The sequence below is a fragment of the Eschrichtius robustus genome, chromosome 12, assembly GCF_028021215.1.
Source record: "Eschrichtius robustus isolate mEscRob2 chromosome 12, mEscRob2.pri, whole genome shotgun sequence".
Lineage (NCBI taxonomy): Eukaryota > Metazoa > Chordata > Mammalia > Artiodactyla > Eschrichtiidae > Eschrichtius > Eschrichtius robustus.
Window position 1 is genome coordinate 76,254,044 of NC_090835.1, and position 14,593 is coordinate 76,268,636.

The 14,593-nt window shown below is 53.0% G+C and overlaps 1 protein-coding gene across 2 annotated transcripts; it reads left to right on the forward strand.

Annotated features, from left to right (window-relative positions):
* The first annotated feature begins 8,192 nt into the window (after positions 1-8,192).
* On the forward strand, positions 8,193-13,793 carry SLC22A7 (solute carrier family 22 member 7). Of its 2 annotated transcripts, none has more exons than XM_068559385.1 (10): positions 8,193-8,594; positions 9,231-9,334; positions 9,469-9,623; positions 9,747-9,915; positions 10,740-10,863; positions 11,200-11,309; positions 11,796-12,010; positions 12,226-12,334; positions 13,060-13,266; positions 13,675-13,793. In XM_068559385.1, exons 1-10 carry the CDS (start codon positions 8,193-8,195, stop codon positions 13,727-13,729), a joined length of 1,650 nt encoding a protein of 549 aa, XP_068415486.1. In that variant the 3' UTR covers positions 13,730-13,793. The 2 variants fall into 2 exon arrangements, with proteins under 2 accessions (XP_068415486.1, XP_068415487.1); XM_068559386.1 differs by having other exon boundaries at positions 8,193-8,588.
* The last annotated feature ends 800 nt before the right edge of the window (positions 13,794-14,593 follow it).

Consider the following 14,593-nt stretch of genomic DNA (forward strand, 5'->3'; position numbering starts at 1 on the left):
GATGGCCTTCGAGGTTCACCCTACGCTGACGCAGAAGCTCCCAGAACACTCAGGAAACCTCTCTGGACAGAGCCCTCTTTGTCAACCCGAGACCCTCCCAAGGCCTCTGCTGCCCTCTGGATCCAGCAGAGGGGGTGGAGGAAGGGCCACTCCCTCCCACCTAGAGCTTCTCCGAATGACAATCAGCTCGTACCAGGTGGGGACCAGGGCATGACCCCTGGTGCCCAGGTCCTGGGCCTGCTCCTTGCCACCAACCGAACTGTGAATGTAGGGCCCCCAGCCTCACCCCTGCCCCAGGACCAACAACACCCTGGTTTGGTGTTGGGAGGGAAAAGGGGGCGGCCTGAGAGAGCCCCAGGCCCATCCCACCCTCTAGCTTCACCCAGCACTGGAGCTGGGCAGAGACACAAAACCCTGTCTGCCTTTGGGATTCCGGACCTCCCTAGGGCTCCCAACTGACCTCAGGCCTCTGCGTCATTGAATGTCACTGAGGTGGGGGGAGGAGAGGAAGGGGCGAGTGTGCGAGGGGGCTAGGGGACTGACTCTGCTCTTCTCCCTCAGAAGGATCCAGGGCAGAGGAAACCACACCTTCCAGTGCCCCCACCCCCAGCTGCAGCTTCTTCCCCCTTGGGCACCCATTCCCCGCCACCAAGCCTTCCCAGTCCTGAGCGCCTTCTCTATAAAAGAGTGTCACACCACCACCACCACCACACCCCTCCAGCATTTCCTCATCACCACAGCCTGTGTCACTGGCTCGGATGCAGGTCTGCTCACCCCAAAACATGCCTCCCCTCCCCAGCCGCACTGTGCACGAAGAAGGTGCAGGCGAGGAGCCGGGCCCCAAACACGTGGGCTGCCCCCTTCCCAGATCCTCGCAGGGGCCTGGCTTGCTCAGTCTTCTCAGCTCCGGGGACCAGCCCTGGTGGCCACGGGGTAGGGGGCAGAGAGTTGCCCTTGCCCTCCCCCTGGGGAAGCCACTGAAGAATGTTTACATGCCAAAAAGAATGTAACACCCTCCCCAACCCCTCCTAGTCACTGCATGGCCTCTGCCCACCTTGCACCTGTCCACCCCTCACCCCCACCCCCTGGAAGCCCCTGTCATGATTAGATCGGGTCTCGGAAGGGAAGTAGCCATCACACCATTAAAAAGCCTGTGGACCTTTCTTTCTGTTGGCCTGGACTCTTTTTCCTTTGGGAGAGAGGGCAAAGCCCAGGCCCTGGGGCTGGGGGTAGACAGGAGAGAAGAGAGCAGGTTGGTGGGAAAGTGGGGAGGGACTGTCATGGAGGCAGATTGTCTACAGAAAAGGATATGGAAGCTCAGGATGGATACCGGAAATTTGCTCAGGGTTACACTGGTAGAAGGGGATGGTCCTGCTGTCTCTGACAGCAAAGCTCAGGCTCTCTTGGCTCCCCTGGCTCCCAGAGACTCTAAGTCTAGCTTTGTGCAGAGAGGGAGGGAGGAAGAATTTTCATTGCCCCCAAAATTAACAGACAAAAGTACAAGTGTTTGGAAAACCATAAAGTACAGCAGCTTACAGGCAAGGAAGATAAATGGTCATTATTCTAACAAAATCTATGAAAATCACAAATGAACAGAGCCTCCACTCCTAGAAATGTATCCTATGGATATACCTGTAAACTTGCAAAATGATATGTGTCCCAAGTTATTCATGGCAGCATTCTTTGAACTCTGCAAAGCCTCATCTGCAATTCCGAAAGCCAAAAAGTTCTGAAACTTGGGAGTCTTCCCATTAGATTGGCATAAACTCATTTGGTATCAAAACCTGCCAAGACCATTTATAGTCTTTATTAATTCCATTTATCATACATGTTTGCAGTGGAAATATTAATGTGTTTGATTGCACGGCACTGCCTTAGATCCTACTAGGGTGTTTCATAATATATGGAATATGCACTGAATTGCCTTTCTAAATATTAATATATTCTGGATTCTAAAAGATTTTCAATGGTTTGGGTAAGAGACTGTAGACCTGTAAAAGCAAGCGCTCAGAAGCCATCTAAATGTCCATTAATTGGGGCCTGTTAGTAGAACATGGCCACCCATGTGACATCGTGGGGTACTGTGAAGCTCTACAATGAAGGAGGTGGCTTTTTGTATACAGTAAAAGAACTGTGTGTGTAATGTCCAACTGTGTAGATGAGTTAGAGGCCTCTGGTTGCTTTGGGAGGCGAGCTGGGGGAAGGGAGGCTGCAGTGTAGTGTACTTGCTGTACTTTTTGCATTTTGGATCCTAGGTTCACTATGTGTGAATCTTTCACCTAGGCAATACGTAAGCAATTTCTGTCCCAGGGTAGGCTCCCAGCCCTGTCTGGGATCAGAGGGAGAAGGGCCCAGGCTTTGATGTCCTGCTCTCCCTCCGAGAAGACCACTCCACCACAGCTCTGACATTCCAGAACCTGTGTAACCATCTCCTGTTTCCCTCCGTGACTTCCTGGGCCCCCCTTTCTTTTGACGTGATGCAAGGGGGCTCTAGGGTCTGATTCACTAGCTTTCAGTGGGGCCCCCACGTGCTTTTACCTTCCTTCTTGTTCAAAAATGTCAAAAGCAGGTCATATTTGTAGTAAAAAGGCAAGTGCTAAAAGCATATAAAATAAAACGTGAAAGCCTCCCATCCACAAATGTGACCATCTACAGGTAACCCCTGTGAACCACTTGGTGTATACCATCTCAGCCCTTCTTTTATGTTTATAATAATAGCACTCTCTCCATATATATTTCTTATAAATAGAGGAGCATATTACACCTACTATTCTGAAACATGATTTTTACACCCAACAATGTCTTAAAATACAGATCTTCCTTGTTTTTAGTATATCATAGAGTTGTACAACCAATCATCACAATCAATTTTAGAACATTTACATCACCTCAGAAAGAAACTCCATACCTATAGCAGTCACTCCCATTTCCCCCCAACCCCTCCAGCCCTAGGCAATCACTAATCTACTTTCTGGCTCTATATAGATTTGCCTATTTTGGACATTTCATATCACTGGAATCACACCATATGTGGCTCTTTGTGACTGCCTTCTTTACACAGCTTCCAAGGTGAATGTTTCCAAGGTTCATCATATTTAGTTTTTATCAGTACTTCATTCCTTTTTAGGGCTGAATGATATTCTGTTGTATGGACAGACAACATTTTGTTTATCCATTCACCAACTGATGGACTTTGGGTTGCTTCTACCTTTTGGTTATTATGGATAATGCTGCTATGAACATTCATTTACGAGTGTTTGTGTGAGCATATGTTTTCATTTCTCTTGGGTATATATTCTAAGTATATAGGTAGAATATAGAAGTAGAATTGCTGGGTCATATGGTAACTCTATGTTTAATAGGTTGAGGAATTACCAAACTTTTCCACAAGGGCTATACCATTTTACTTTCCCACCAGCAACGTAGCAGGATCCTCGTGTTCTTTTTAATGGCTACGTAATGGTCCATGGCATGAATGTTCTATCATCTATCTAACCAGCTCCACATTGTGCTTTCATTAGAATCTTTCCAACTTCTCACTATTTCAAATAGTGCCAAAATCAACATGCTGGCTCCAATCTTTGCTTACGTCTACAAGTCTAATTCTAGGAGAAATCCCCAGAATAATCAAGTAGATGAAAAATTATATCTTGTTCTATTTTTTAATTTCTTTTATTATTATGAATGAATGAAAGAATGCCAAGGACTATTCATTCATTGCTGTTTAGAATTCCTTCAATCATTCATTCGTTCAACTAATTCTGAGCCCCACATGTACCAGAGGCTATGCCAGACATGGGACACCATCCAGGAACTGAGACAAGGCAGAGTGTGCCCTCTAGGAGGTGGCTGTAAATTAACTTTCACTTTACACGAGGCTCTATGTGCGCTGATACATGAGGCTCAGGTAGGGCCTCCCAGGCCAGACTGCAAACTTGAAGGAAGGCCCTCAGATGAATATGACTCTTAGACTGAATTTTGAAGGAGAAACAGGAGTTGGGCACATAAAGAGCAGCGGGGGCAAGGTGTGGAGGTGTGAGGACTATGTGTAGTTCAGTGTGGTGGTCACTGGTGTGATTCGGGGAGTAGAGAGAGGAGTGAGGGGGGGCAGGACCAAGCCTGCGGCAGGGGTGGGCTATGCCAAGGAGGACAGCTTTAGAGGGTTACGGAGAACCCCTGCCCGCCCTCCTCCCCCAGGAGCCTGAGACCTGCAAGGCACACTCACTTCGCTCACAGCTTGGCTCCACAGGTGAGGACCTGCCCAGCCCCCCACTGACCTTCTCTCCACTCCCTCAGAAAGACTATCTTTTCTGTTCTAGGGCCAAGAGAGCTCTGAGGACAGCGGCACAGAGAAATGAGTGGCCTGAGCAAGGTTCCTCAATCAGGGGCTTGATAGGGGCCAAAAGACCCAGGACACTGGAGGGGCCTTTGTTAGTAAAGAGAGGTCCTTGGGGGACACTCTGGAAAAAAGAGACCAGAGTGGGAATGTGGAGGATGTCATGTCTCTGATCGTCATACACTGGGGCCTGCTGAGATTTTCCCATTGGCTACTCAGGAGTCAAGGCCAGGATAAGAGCTGAGACCAAGCCAAGACTGAAGGGTGGTCAAGATGAACTTCTAAGTCCTCAGCCGATGCAGGAGCCTAGTCTTGCCCATGGTGATGTGGTGATGGGGGAGGAGAATCTGCATGGTCATTGGAATTTGGCCATTAGTCAGAGGGAAATATGAGACAAGCCCATTTTCATCCGTTCCAGGTGGCATCTTCTGCATTCCTCTCCAGCCCATGTACAATTAAGCCCAAAGCAGTGTAACATCACCCATTGCCACCACCATCAATTTTACCACAATCACCACCTCTATCTCCATTACCTACTTCTAACTCTATTACCCACCACTACCAGCACCCTTATCACTCAAATCACAGATATCCTTCTCCATCACCTGCAGTCACCACCACCATCGCCATCACCACCACTAGGCTCTGATGACACGATTAACAAGAGAGACAAAATTCTTGTTCTCCAGGAGCTTATATATCTTCAACATGACCACCGCCACCATTTTCACCATCATCACCACCACCACCACCACCACCACCACCATCAGTATCATCTACCACATAATCCTCATCACCACCACTGCCCTCATAACCACATCACTATTACCACTATCCCTAGCCCCATACCCTTCATCCCTATTCCAATCACCATCATTTCTGCCATCAGTATTCCCACCTCCATCGCTGGCATACCATCCATACCATCACCATATTTCCCACTACAATGGATTCTGTCATTACCACCATCATCAATGTAGGAAATGATTACCTGGATTGTAGCAATGATTAATGGTCAGTGAAGCCCCAAGTAAGATAGGGAGGTCACTCAGTGGAGAGAGAGGCAAAAGAGTAAGAAACACTAAAGTGTAAGAAGTCTCTATTGCAGGCAATCCCAAATAGGGAATTGTTTACCCCAGGAACTTATTCTTTCCCAAACCCTCCAACAGTTCTAGCGTAATTTCAAGTAAGGAGTTGTTGTTTTTCCAGTGCACAAGGCTCCTTCTCATCTAGTCTGGTATAAATGAGGGTCTCCTTCTATCTTGGCCTCTGAGCCCAAGTTTGGATTCCCAGGTTGGAGGGGCATGGGGATGGTTAAAAATTTAATCAAAACCAGCTCTTGACTGGTGATTCAGAGCTGATCAGTACTCTGGTTAGACTCCTGGCATTTCCTACCTTGCTTGTCCTTGCTTTTCCAGCCTCCAAACATCACGGTCATTGTCACCACCATTCCTTGATGACATCAGAGAGGAGAGCTGCCATATGGGGTGGAGGCAGGGAATAAGATGAAGCCGGGGGTACAGTTAATGTCAAATTACTCTCTGTAGAAAGGGGCTTCAGATTTAGATCTGAGTTGCCTAGAAGCCAATGCAAAGAGAGAGAGGTGACTATTAGCTACGTCTCATGTTAAGGCAGGAGAGAACCCTCCACTGTGAAAATGAAGGCACCACAGCCAATGCCCAGGGTTGGCCTCATTGGCTGTTCTCTCTGGCTGTGGAAAAACCTCAGAGTATTCCCCTGTGGAGTCGCTGGAGGGACCATGGTGATGAGATGGCTGCAAAACTTACCTCTCAGGAACCACAAACAGTTATGGTATTCTATATTGTTATAGAAATGATTACATAGTATCAAATGAGGGAGGAACCAACAATGTGGGGGTCGCATATGGGTGAGAGCAAGAGGGAAGGAGTTTCTCACTCTTGAGCTGGTCTCCAGAGTGGCTGGGGCATCCACCAGGTGAATAGGAGGGAGGCCAGGGCTGCCCTCAGGACCGCACCCATGGTACTGGAGGGAATGGGGCATGGTGGGGAGGGGTCAGAGACAGGCTTGGGGATAGGAGTCATATGGAGGGTCATATGGCCAAGCTAGGGAGCTGGACTTCCACCCTCCAGCAGAGGGAGCTCGTGAGGGGTTTTTTGTTTGTTTGCTTTTGATGTGGACCATTTAAAAAGTCTTTATTGAATTTGTTACAATATTGCTTCTGTTTTATGTTTTGGTTTTTTGGCCGAGAGGCATGTGGTATCCTAGCTCCCTGACCAGGGATTGAACCCGCACCCCCTTCATTGGAAGGCGGAGTCTTAATCACTGGACCGCCAGGGAAGTACCATGGTGAAGGGTTTTAAACAGAGACATTACCCTGTCAGATTTGTGTTTTAAAATGTTCATTGTGGTGGGTGTGTTGAGACGGGTGAGACTGGAGGCAGGGGGGGTTGTATCACTTGTTTTAATCCTCTCGCCAGACTGCACGCTCACTGGGGGCAGGGACTGTGGCCGAGGCATCTTTGTACCTTACCGAATGCTGAGGTCGCACTAGAGACTCAATATCTTTTACTATTATCACCTCCTGTCACCACCACCAAATCACTGCCCTCACTCCCAAGCCTATTAGCATCACCATTAACACACACCATGTCAACAATTTAGCTCTTTTCCCAGAGCTTTCTCAGGGAGCCCAGCCTAGGGCAGACTGGAACATCTCCAGTTCAGCAGCTTGGGTCAAAGGCCCGGGCAAGAGTCAGGGGTCCTGGTCCTCTCTGCAGCTCTGCTGCTGAGTCACTGTGTGAACCCAGCAAGCCGTGTTCCCAGCCTCCCAAACAGTTTTTCTTAACTCTTCAAAGTGGGGACTAGATTAAATAAGAGGTTTTCAAATATTTTTGTAGCTTGGGCTCTTTAGAAGCTTATTTGCCAACCTGGTGTTTGGAGAATCAGATCAGAATAAATCTGACATTGCTGGCTTTCCCTGTGCTTTCGCAGCAGGGGGACATGAATGAGAACTGAGTGGGGAGTCAGACAAATTCTGAGTCTTAGGCATTCATTGCAGGCAACTATGCCAGGACCTTGGCAAACCCTTTCCTTCCCTACCACCACCCCCCAGACACCACGGGGTGATCTAGGAAGCTCCTGAAATAGGGGCAGAGGGCAGGCAGAAGGGACTGTGTATATGGGAAGAGCCCCTGAGTGAAGAAGTGGGAGGGTGATAGGTCTCGGACCCCCAGATCAGCCAGGCTGTCCAATGTGGTTCCAGGTGTGTCTCAGGCCAGGGCATAAGCTCCGGGTAGGGGTACAGGGAGGCCTTGTGGCTCAGCAGGAAGAACCCTTCACCTGGTTAGGGCCTGGCTGTCAGTCTTGCATCCTGAGCTGCTGGTCAGGCTGTGGCTGCAAATAGACAAAACTGAACTAAGGCTTCACAGGACAAAGGGCATCCAGGGAGAGCTGGCACTATGCTCCAGGGGACCTCCCCTTTTAGGGACCCTTGGAAGCTCTGCTGACCAAGGGGCTAGGGCCTCACCTCCTACATACCCAGCTACCCCATCATGGCAGCCCAAGGTTGCCCCACTTGGTCCTTGAGCACCAATATGTAAGTCCCAGAGCCACAGAGTCAGTGACCTCTGAATGGATGGCAGCCCTTCCCCCCAGGCACTGGGCCAGACAGGCAGGGATCCCTGGAGACCTGGGTGGCCTGGGAGGGCCCAATCCTGGGCCAGCCCCTGAGGGCTGGATTCTGGCTGCAGGCTCTCTGCTCATCAGTCAGTCTACTCCCGCCTCCAGAGTCCAAGGGTCCAAGTGGTGGGCAGTTTGAGCTGGGCTGGGCACTACAGAGGGAGTCCGTGCTGGAGAAGGTTGGTGGGTGGGCAGCATGGGATTCGAGGAGCTGCTACACAAGGTGGGAGGCTTTGGACCCTTCCAGCTGCGGAACGTGGCACTGCTGGCACTGCCCCGTGTGCTGCTGCCCATGCACTTCCTCCTGCCCATCTTCCTGGCTGCTGTGCCAGCCCACCGCTGTGCCCTGCCTGGAGTCCCTGCCAACTTCAGTCACCAGGACGAGTGGGTGGAGGCCCACCTGCCCCGGGAGCCTGATGGCAGGCTCAGCTCCTGCCTCCTCTTCACCCCTCTCCAGGCGCTCCCCAACACCACGCTGTGGGGAGGGGGGCAGAGCCCTGGGGAGCAGCTGGAGGGTGAGCCCTCCACAGTGCCCTGCCCTCAGGGCTGGGAGTACGACCACTCGGAATTCTCCTCCACCATTGCAACCGAGGTACCCGTGCTGGGAGGTTGGGGGACATGCGAGTGGATGGGCCTGCCATTGCCTTGGGTGATTACCATGTGGGCATTAGACACATTATTTTACCATTTAGAGTCTCAGTTTACCAATCTGTAGATGGGATCTAGAAATTCAAAGCACTGAGCTTCGTTCCTGGCTTGTAGTGAAGCCCCTATGTGAGAGCTGCTATTATTAATTGCGAGGTGATTAGGGCAGGTGAGGGCTAAGATGGCTCTAGGGAGCTGGGGCAGAGATTTGAGAAGGGTGTTTCTGTAGTAAGAGGTGGAGAAACAATAGAGGATTCCTCTCTCTTCCTTTTTTCCGGGCCCCAGGTCTAGGATTTGCATAATCCATCTAGAGGAGTGCAGGTGGGGGCAGAGTCTCTCTGGGAAGGAGCAGAACTCCTGTTGTCACGGTCAAGGCCTTCTATGGGAAGACACTGAGGCTGCAGAATTGGGGAGGGGCAAAGTTTTCCACCCCCCAAGCTGGGGTGAATAGTTGGGGGCTATCTGACATGGAGGTACCAGGATGGCACAGTTGACCTCAGAAGAACCTGGGGTCTAGGAGAAGAGGGATTGGTACCAGCTGGAGAGGGCCCTGTGCCCATAGGAGGCCCCTCCCTGCCTGTCCCTGCAGTGGGACCTGGTGTGTGAGCAGAAAGGCCTGAACAGAGCCACTTCCACCTTCTTCTTCGCCGGTGTGCTGGTGGGGGCCGTGGCCTTCGGATACCTGTCTGACAGGTGGGGTGAGGTAGGGGGGCCAATAAGGGTGTGGGGTGGGGAACCCTTTCCACTAGCTGGGGTATGGGCCTAGTATACCTCTGTCTTGGGACTTCCCTTCTGCAGGGCGCTGACCCTGCATGACCCCTGTGCAGGTTTGGGCGGCGCCGTCTGCTGCTCGTGGCCTATGTGAGTTCCCTGGTGCTGGGCCTGGCATCTGCAGCCTCAGTCAGCTACACCATGTTTGCCATCACTCGCACCCTCACTGGCACGGCTCTGGCTGGCTTCACCATCATCGTGATGCCACTGGGTGAGGCAGGCAAAGGACGGGTAGGGCCTAGAAGACTGCAGGGAGGCAGTTGTCAAGGGTGAGACTGAGCCCATCTGGCCCTTGCTAACTGTCTTCCTGTCTTCAACCGCGCCCTGGGTCCAGAGCTGGAGTGGCTGGACGTGGGACACCGTACTGTGGCAGGCGTCCTGAGCAGCACCTTCTGGACAGGGGGTGTGATGCTGTTGGCACTGGTCGGCTACCTGATACGGGACTGGCGATGGCTTCTGCTGGCTGTCACCCTGCCTTGTGCCCCAGGCATCCTCAGCATCTGGTGAGACCTGGGGGTAGCTGGGGAGTGGGAGATACAGGAGGCCACAGACAGAATTAATCAGAGGCTGAGATTCGAAGACAGACTGAGAAATGAAGAGAAACTGTCAGTGACCAACAGAGAGAAAGAGAGACAGAGATCAATACACAGAAGATGGCACCAGGCATGTGAAGCAGAGAAACAGGGAACAAAATATAGAGAGATAGAGATGGAATGACAGGCAGAACCACTGAGAGACAGTGAGAGACCAGGACAGAAAGGCAGACTCAGAGGCACAGATAGAGATGAACACATGAGTGACAGAAGAGACAGAGCCAAGCACAGACAGGCTGGCGCCCTGGAGGGGTGGGGGTGGTGGCAAAGCCAGCACAGGGGTAGGGAGTCCAAGCAGGAGGGTGGGGGGCTGGGTGAGATGGGCATTTCATTGCCTACCCAAAATGAACTGGTTTTGGATGATCCCTGTGGGTATGTCTGTATGTCTGTCTCTCTTTCATCCTATGCCCTCCTGTCACCTGTGGGTGAAGTGGGTAGCTGGTCCTGGGGGCTGAGGTTTTGGGAGCAAGACCAATTCAGTTGAGTAGAGAAGGGACTCCCAGGCTGTGGAGGACCTAGGCCTGGGCAAGGAAGAGTGGGAAGAGGTGGCTTTGAAATTGGGCCTTAAGGGATGAATAATAGTTCATCAGGTGAGGAGGGCTTGGGAAGAGAACACATTCCAGGCTGAGAGGACTGTGTGGGGAAGAGCCTGGAAGCTGACAGCCTGTGGTGTGCCCAGGAGGGAGATGTGGCTTAGGGCGCTCTGACTGAAGGGCCTCCTCCTGACCCCCCAGGTGGGTGCCTGAGTCTGCACGCTGGCTTCTGACCCAGGGTCGTGTGGAAGAGGCCCACAGGTACCTGCTCCGCTGTGCCAGGCTCAATGGGCGGCCTCTGGGTGAGGACGGCCTGAGCCAGGAGGTAAGAGTGAATGTATGTGTGAGTGCATGCAAGTACACGTGTGTGTGTGTGTGTGTGTGTGTGTGCCCTGTGTCAAGGGTCCCCTTCCTGGGGTCCACTCTGTGTGCAAGAAAAGCTCCTGACCCCCAGTGGAGTGTTCCAAACTCTTCAGGATGTCCTACTGGCCCTAGTGGGCCACACCCTTGACTCAGGGCCCACCCTACTCAGCTCCCACGTGCATCCCCTCCCCCACTACTGCAGAAGAGAAGGATGGAGACCCAGGGAGAACAAGGTGCCTTGCTTGCTCAGGCCACATAGCCAACTCCGATGTCACAAACTCTTCTCCTTCCTCACCAGGCTCTGAGCAAAGTGGCTGCTGCGGAGCGAGTGGTCCGAAGACCCTCATACCTAGACCTGTTCCGGACACCAAGGCTGCGACACATCTCATTGTGCTGCATGGTGGTGTGGTGAGGAGGGGGCTGACCTGGGCCTGGTGGGGTGGGGGAGGGGCACACTCCACTGGTGCTGAGTGTGAGAGGACAAGGGACAAGTGAAACTAACTGCGGATGGCAGGAGGATCCGCCTCTAGTGGGGAAGGGGCTCTGGGAGGTCAGGACGGAGCAGGCATCAGAGACACGTGGGGTTAAATTCAGGCTCTGCCACCTCCTTACTGTGAGCCCTTTGACAGGTCAATTAACACTCTGAGCCTCAGTGCCTCTTCTGTACAACCGGACGCTATTAGTTCCTATCTCACAGGGTTGCTGTGAAGATTAGGTAAAGGTGCTTGGGCTACTGGCATGTGCTGCACACTCAGAAGGGATTATGGGGACACGGAAGACCGTGGGCAGCGGGCTCCGAAGGTGGGGGAGACGGTCCCTCTAAAAGGCCAAGGCTCCTGAGAGGACAAGGGGGCGCGAAGGAGGACCCCTGAGTGGTATCGCGACCCCCGTCAGGTTTGGAGTGAACTTTTCCTATTATGGCGTGAGCCTGGATGTGTCGGGACTGGGGCTGAACGTGTACCAGACGCAGCTGCTCTTCGGGGCCGTGGAGCTGCCCTCCAAGCTGCTGGTCTACCTGTCGGTGCGCCACGCTGGACGCCGCCTCACGCTGGCAGGAACGCTGCTCGGCGCCGCCCTCGCCTTGGGCTTCAGGCTGCTGGTGTCCTCCGGTGAGACCCGCCCCAAGCCCCGCCCATTCCCGTAGGCCCCGCCTCCTGGCCGAGAACCGCCCCCCCGCCCCCCCCCCCCCGCCCCCGCCCTTTCCCGGAAGCCCCGACTCAAGGCCAGTTAAGTCCAGCCCTCTCCGGAGGCTCCACCTCCTATCCTGGGAGAACCTCGGTTCTCCTGCAAGGCCTGCTCACTGCCTGAACCCCTTTTCCTCCAGAGGTGAAGTCCTGGAGCACCGCCCTGGCGGTGATGGGGAAAGGTTTTTCTGAAGCTGCCTTCACCACTGCCTACCTGTTCACGTCGGAGTTGTACCCTACCGTGCTCAGGTGAGGCGTCCCAGGCAAGCCACCTGGAGGGAGGGCTTGTTAGTCACAACTCTTACCAACACGCCTACATACACACACTGCACCCCAGTCCCTGTCGCCCATTCCTTACAGAGCTAATCAGAGCTGTCTGTGTTTGCCTAAGTCTGGGAGGAGGTGGGGCATTTAATCTTCCTTACTAAGTGACCTTGAGCAAGGTCAGACAACTTCTCTGGGCCTCCTTTAAAAGAAAACAGTCGCAAAAAGCCCCATCTGTCCATCCCATCCTACTCAACACAGCCCAAGCAGAACTGCCCTTGGGGGTTGTCTCTGGACATAAGGCCCTGGCCCTTTCAGGTAGCTATTGACAGGTGGGGAGGAGATGGGTAGGCAGCTGGGCATGTTTAGAAAGCCTTGTGTCTCCTCTAACATGGCAGGGTCTGTTCCAGCTGCTGACCCCTTCCTTTCACGCTACCCTTTCCCCATCCTCTTTCTGATGACTTTTTTTTCCTTCAGCAATACCTGATCGGTACTATCAGAATGGGGGCCCATCCTCTGGTGGGTGCTGGCTTGGGGGCCCCTGGCCTGGAGGTGGGTGGGAAGACCACCTGAAAGAAGACTCAGCTTTCTTAGCTGTCTGGGGAGAAGGGGGCACCAGGCCCTGCCAGCCCAGAAAGGGAGCCCCGTGAGGCATGACCGCAAGTAGGTGTGAGCACCAACCCCCTCCTCCATCCTCTCTCTCTGAGCAGACAGACAGGGATGGGGCTGACTGCACTGGTGGGCCGACTGGGGGGCTCTTTGGCCCCACTGGCAGCCTTGCTGGACGGCGTATGGCTGTCACTGCCCAAGCTCGCTTATGGGGGGATCGCCCTGCTGGCTGCCTGCACTGCCCTCCTGCTACCAGAGACAAAGCAGGCACAACTACCAGAGACCATCCAAGACGTGGAGAGGAAGAGGTGTGTGCACAGGACTGTGTCTGTGTGAGCACATGCATGTGGGTATGGGTGCTCAGGTACCTGACACCTTAGGTAAGATTCAGAGAGGAAGACATGTCTGCACATGTGTGTCTGGTGCATGTATGCGAGTGTGCGTGGGTGTGTGACCTGAGGTATGTAAACTACGTGTATAGAAGTGTACATGAGTCCGTACCTGTGTGTGTGTCCAGGAAGAAAAGGATGTGTACACACACTCAGGTATGCCTACATGTCAGGGATGGGTCAAGCATGTGTGGGAGTCACTTGTGGGAGTACATGTGTTTGTGTATCAAGAGCTGGGGGGAGCCCTAGGCCAGCCCTATGGGGCAGGCTGGGGCGGTAGGCTGGGAGGATAAACCCCATCATTGCTCATGACTCCTTCCTCCTCAGTGCCCCATCCAACCCTCAGGAGGAAGAGATGCCCATGAAGCAGGTCCAGGACTGAATGGAATCAAGGGCAGGCCCTCCAGGGAAGTTCTGCAGCAGGGGCTGGGAGAACAGAAGGGCAGGCCCTCTGACCAGGGCTGGGGGCAGTGAGCCCCCTGCCCAGGCCTGGAGTTGCCCCCTCTCTGTGCTCATCCAGCCTTGACTATTTGGCCTCCAGCAACAGAGCAACTTCCCAGAATGCAGTGGGCTGCTGAGAATCCTGGCACCCCTCTCATGGCTGGGGGGATTCTGTAAATAAAGGTGCCCCTTGGGTTAGGGCAACAGTGAGGAGCTGTGGGATGAGCCCTGGATGGGAAGCCACTGAGTCTGGCCCTGGGTTCTGGTCCCAGCTTTGTCACTGATTTCTGGGTGACCTTGGGCATGTGGCTTTCCCTCTCTGGGTCTGTCTGGTCATCTCTCAAATGGATAATGAAGCCTCTTAGCTGACCTCGCCACAGGATCTATCTGCTCTCATGCTCAAATGAGATACTGAATAAGGTGCTTCCTCTAGAGATGGTGCTAAAGAAAGAACTGTCCTATGACGACTTCTGGTACCAACAGGGCTGGTGGGCATGCTGTCCACTGTGTGGTGCTGGGAGCTGCCCAGTGCCAGAGCCAGGGGACCGGGAGAACAGAGCTCTTTGTTCCCGTGGCTGGCTTTGCTACCTCCCAGTCACTTTGCAGGGTAATGCATCCCCACACCCCTACACTCCCCACCCTCCAACCCACTGTCTAGGCCTCATGCCCAAAGAAGAGTTGAAGGCATGGGAGCCAACATTTTATTGGAGAAGCCAAAATAAACAGAAGTTTTATGAGTACCTTGAAGTTACAGAATTTGCTGGGTCAAGGGATTGGGAAGACCAAGACACTAACCTTCAAATGG

Coding starts and splice junctions, on each gene's coding strand:
- SLC22A7 (XM_068559385.1), top strand. CDS start 8,193: ATGGGATTCGAGGAGCTGCTACACAAGGTGGGAGGCTTTGGACCCTTC. Junction 8,595..9,230: donor CCATTGCAACCGAGGTACCC/GTGCTGGGAGGT, acceptor CTGTCCCTGCAG/TGGGACCTGGTGTGTGAGCA. Junction 9,916..10,739: donor CCAGGCATCCTCAGCATCTG/GTGAGACCTGGG, acceptor CTGACCCCCCAG/GTGGGTGCCTGAGTCTGCAC.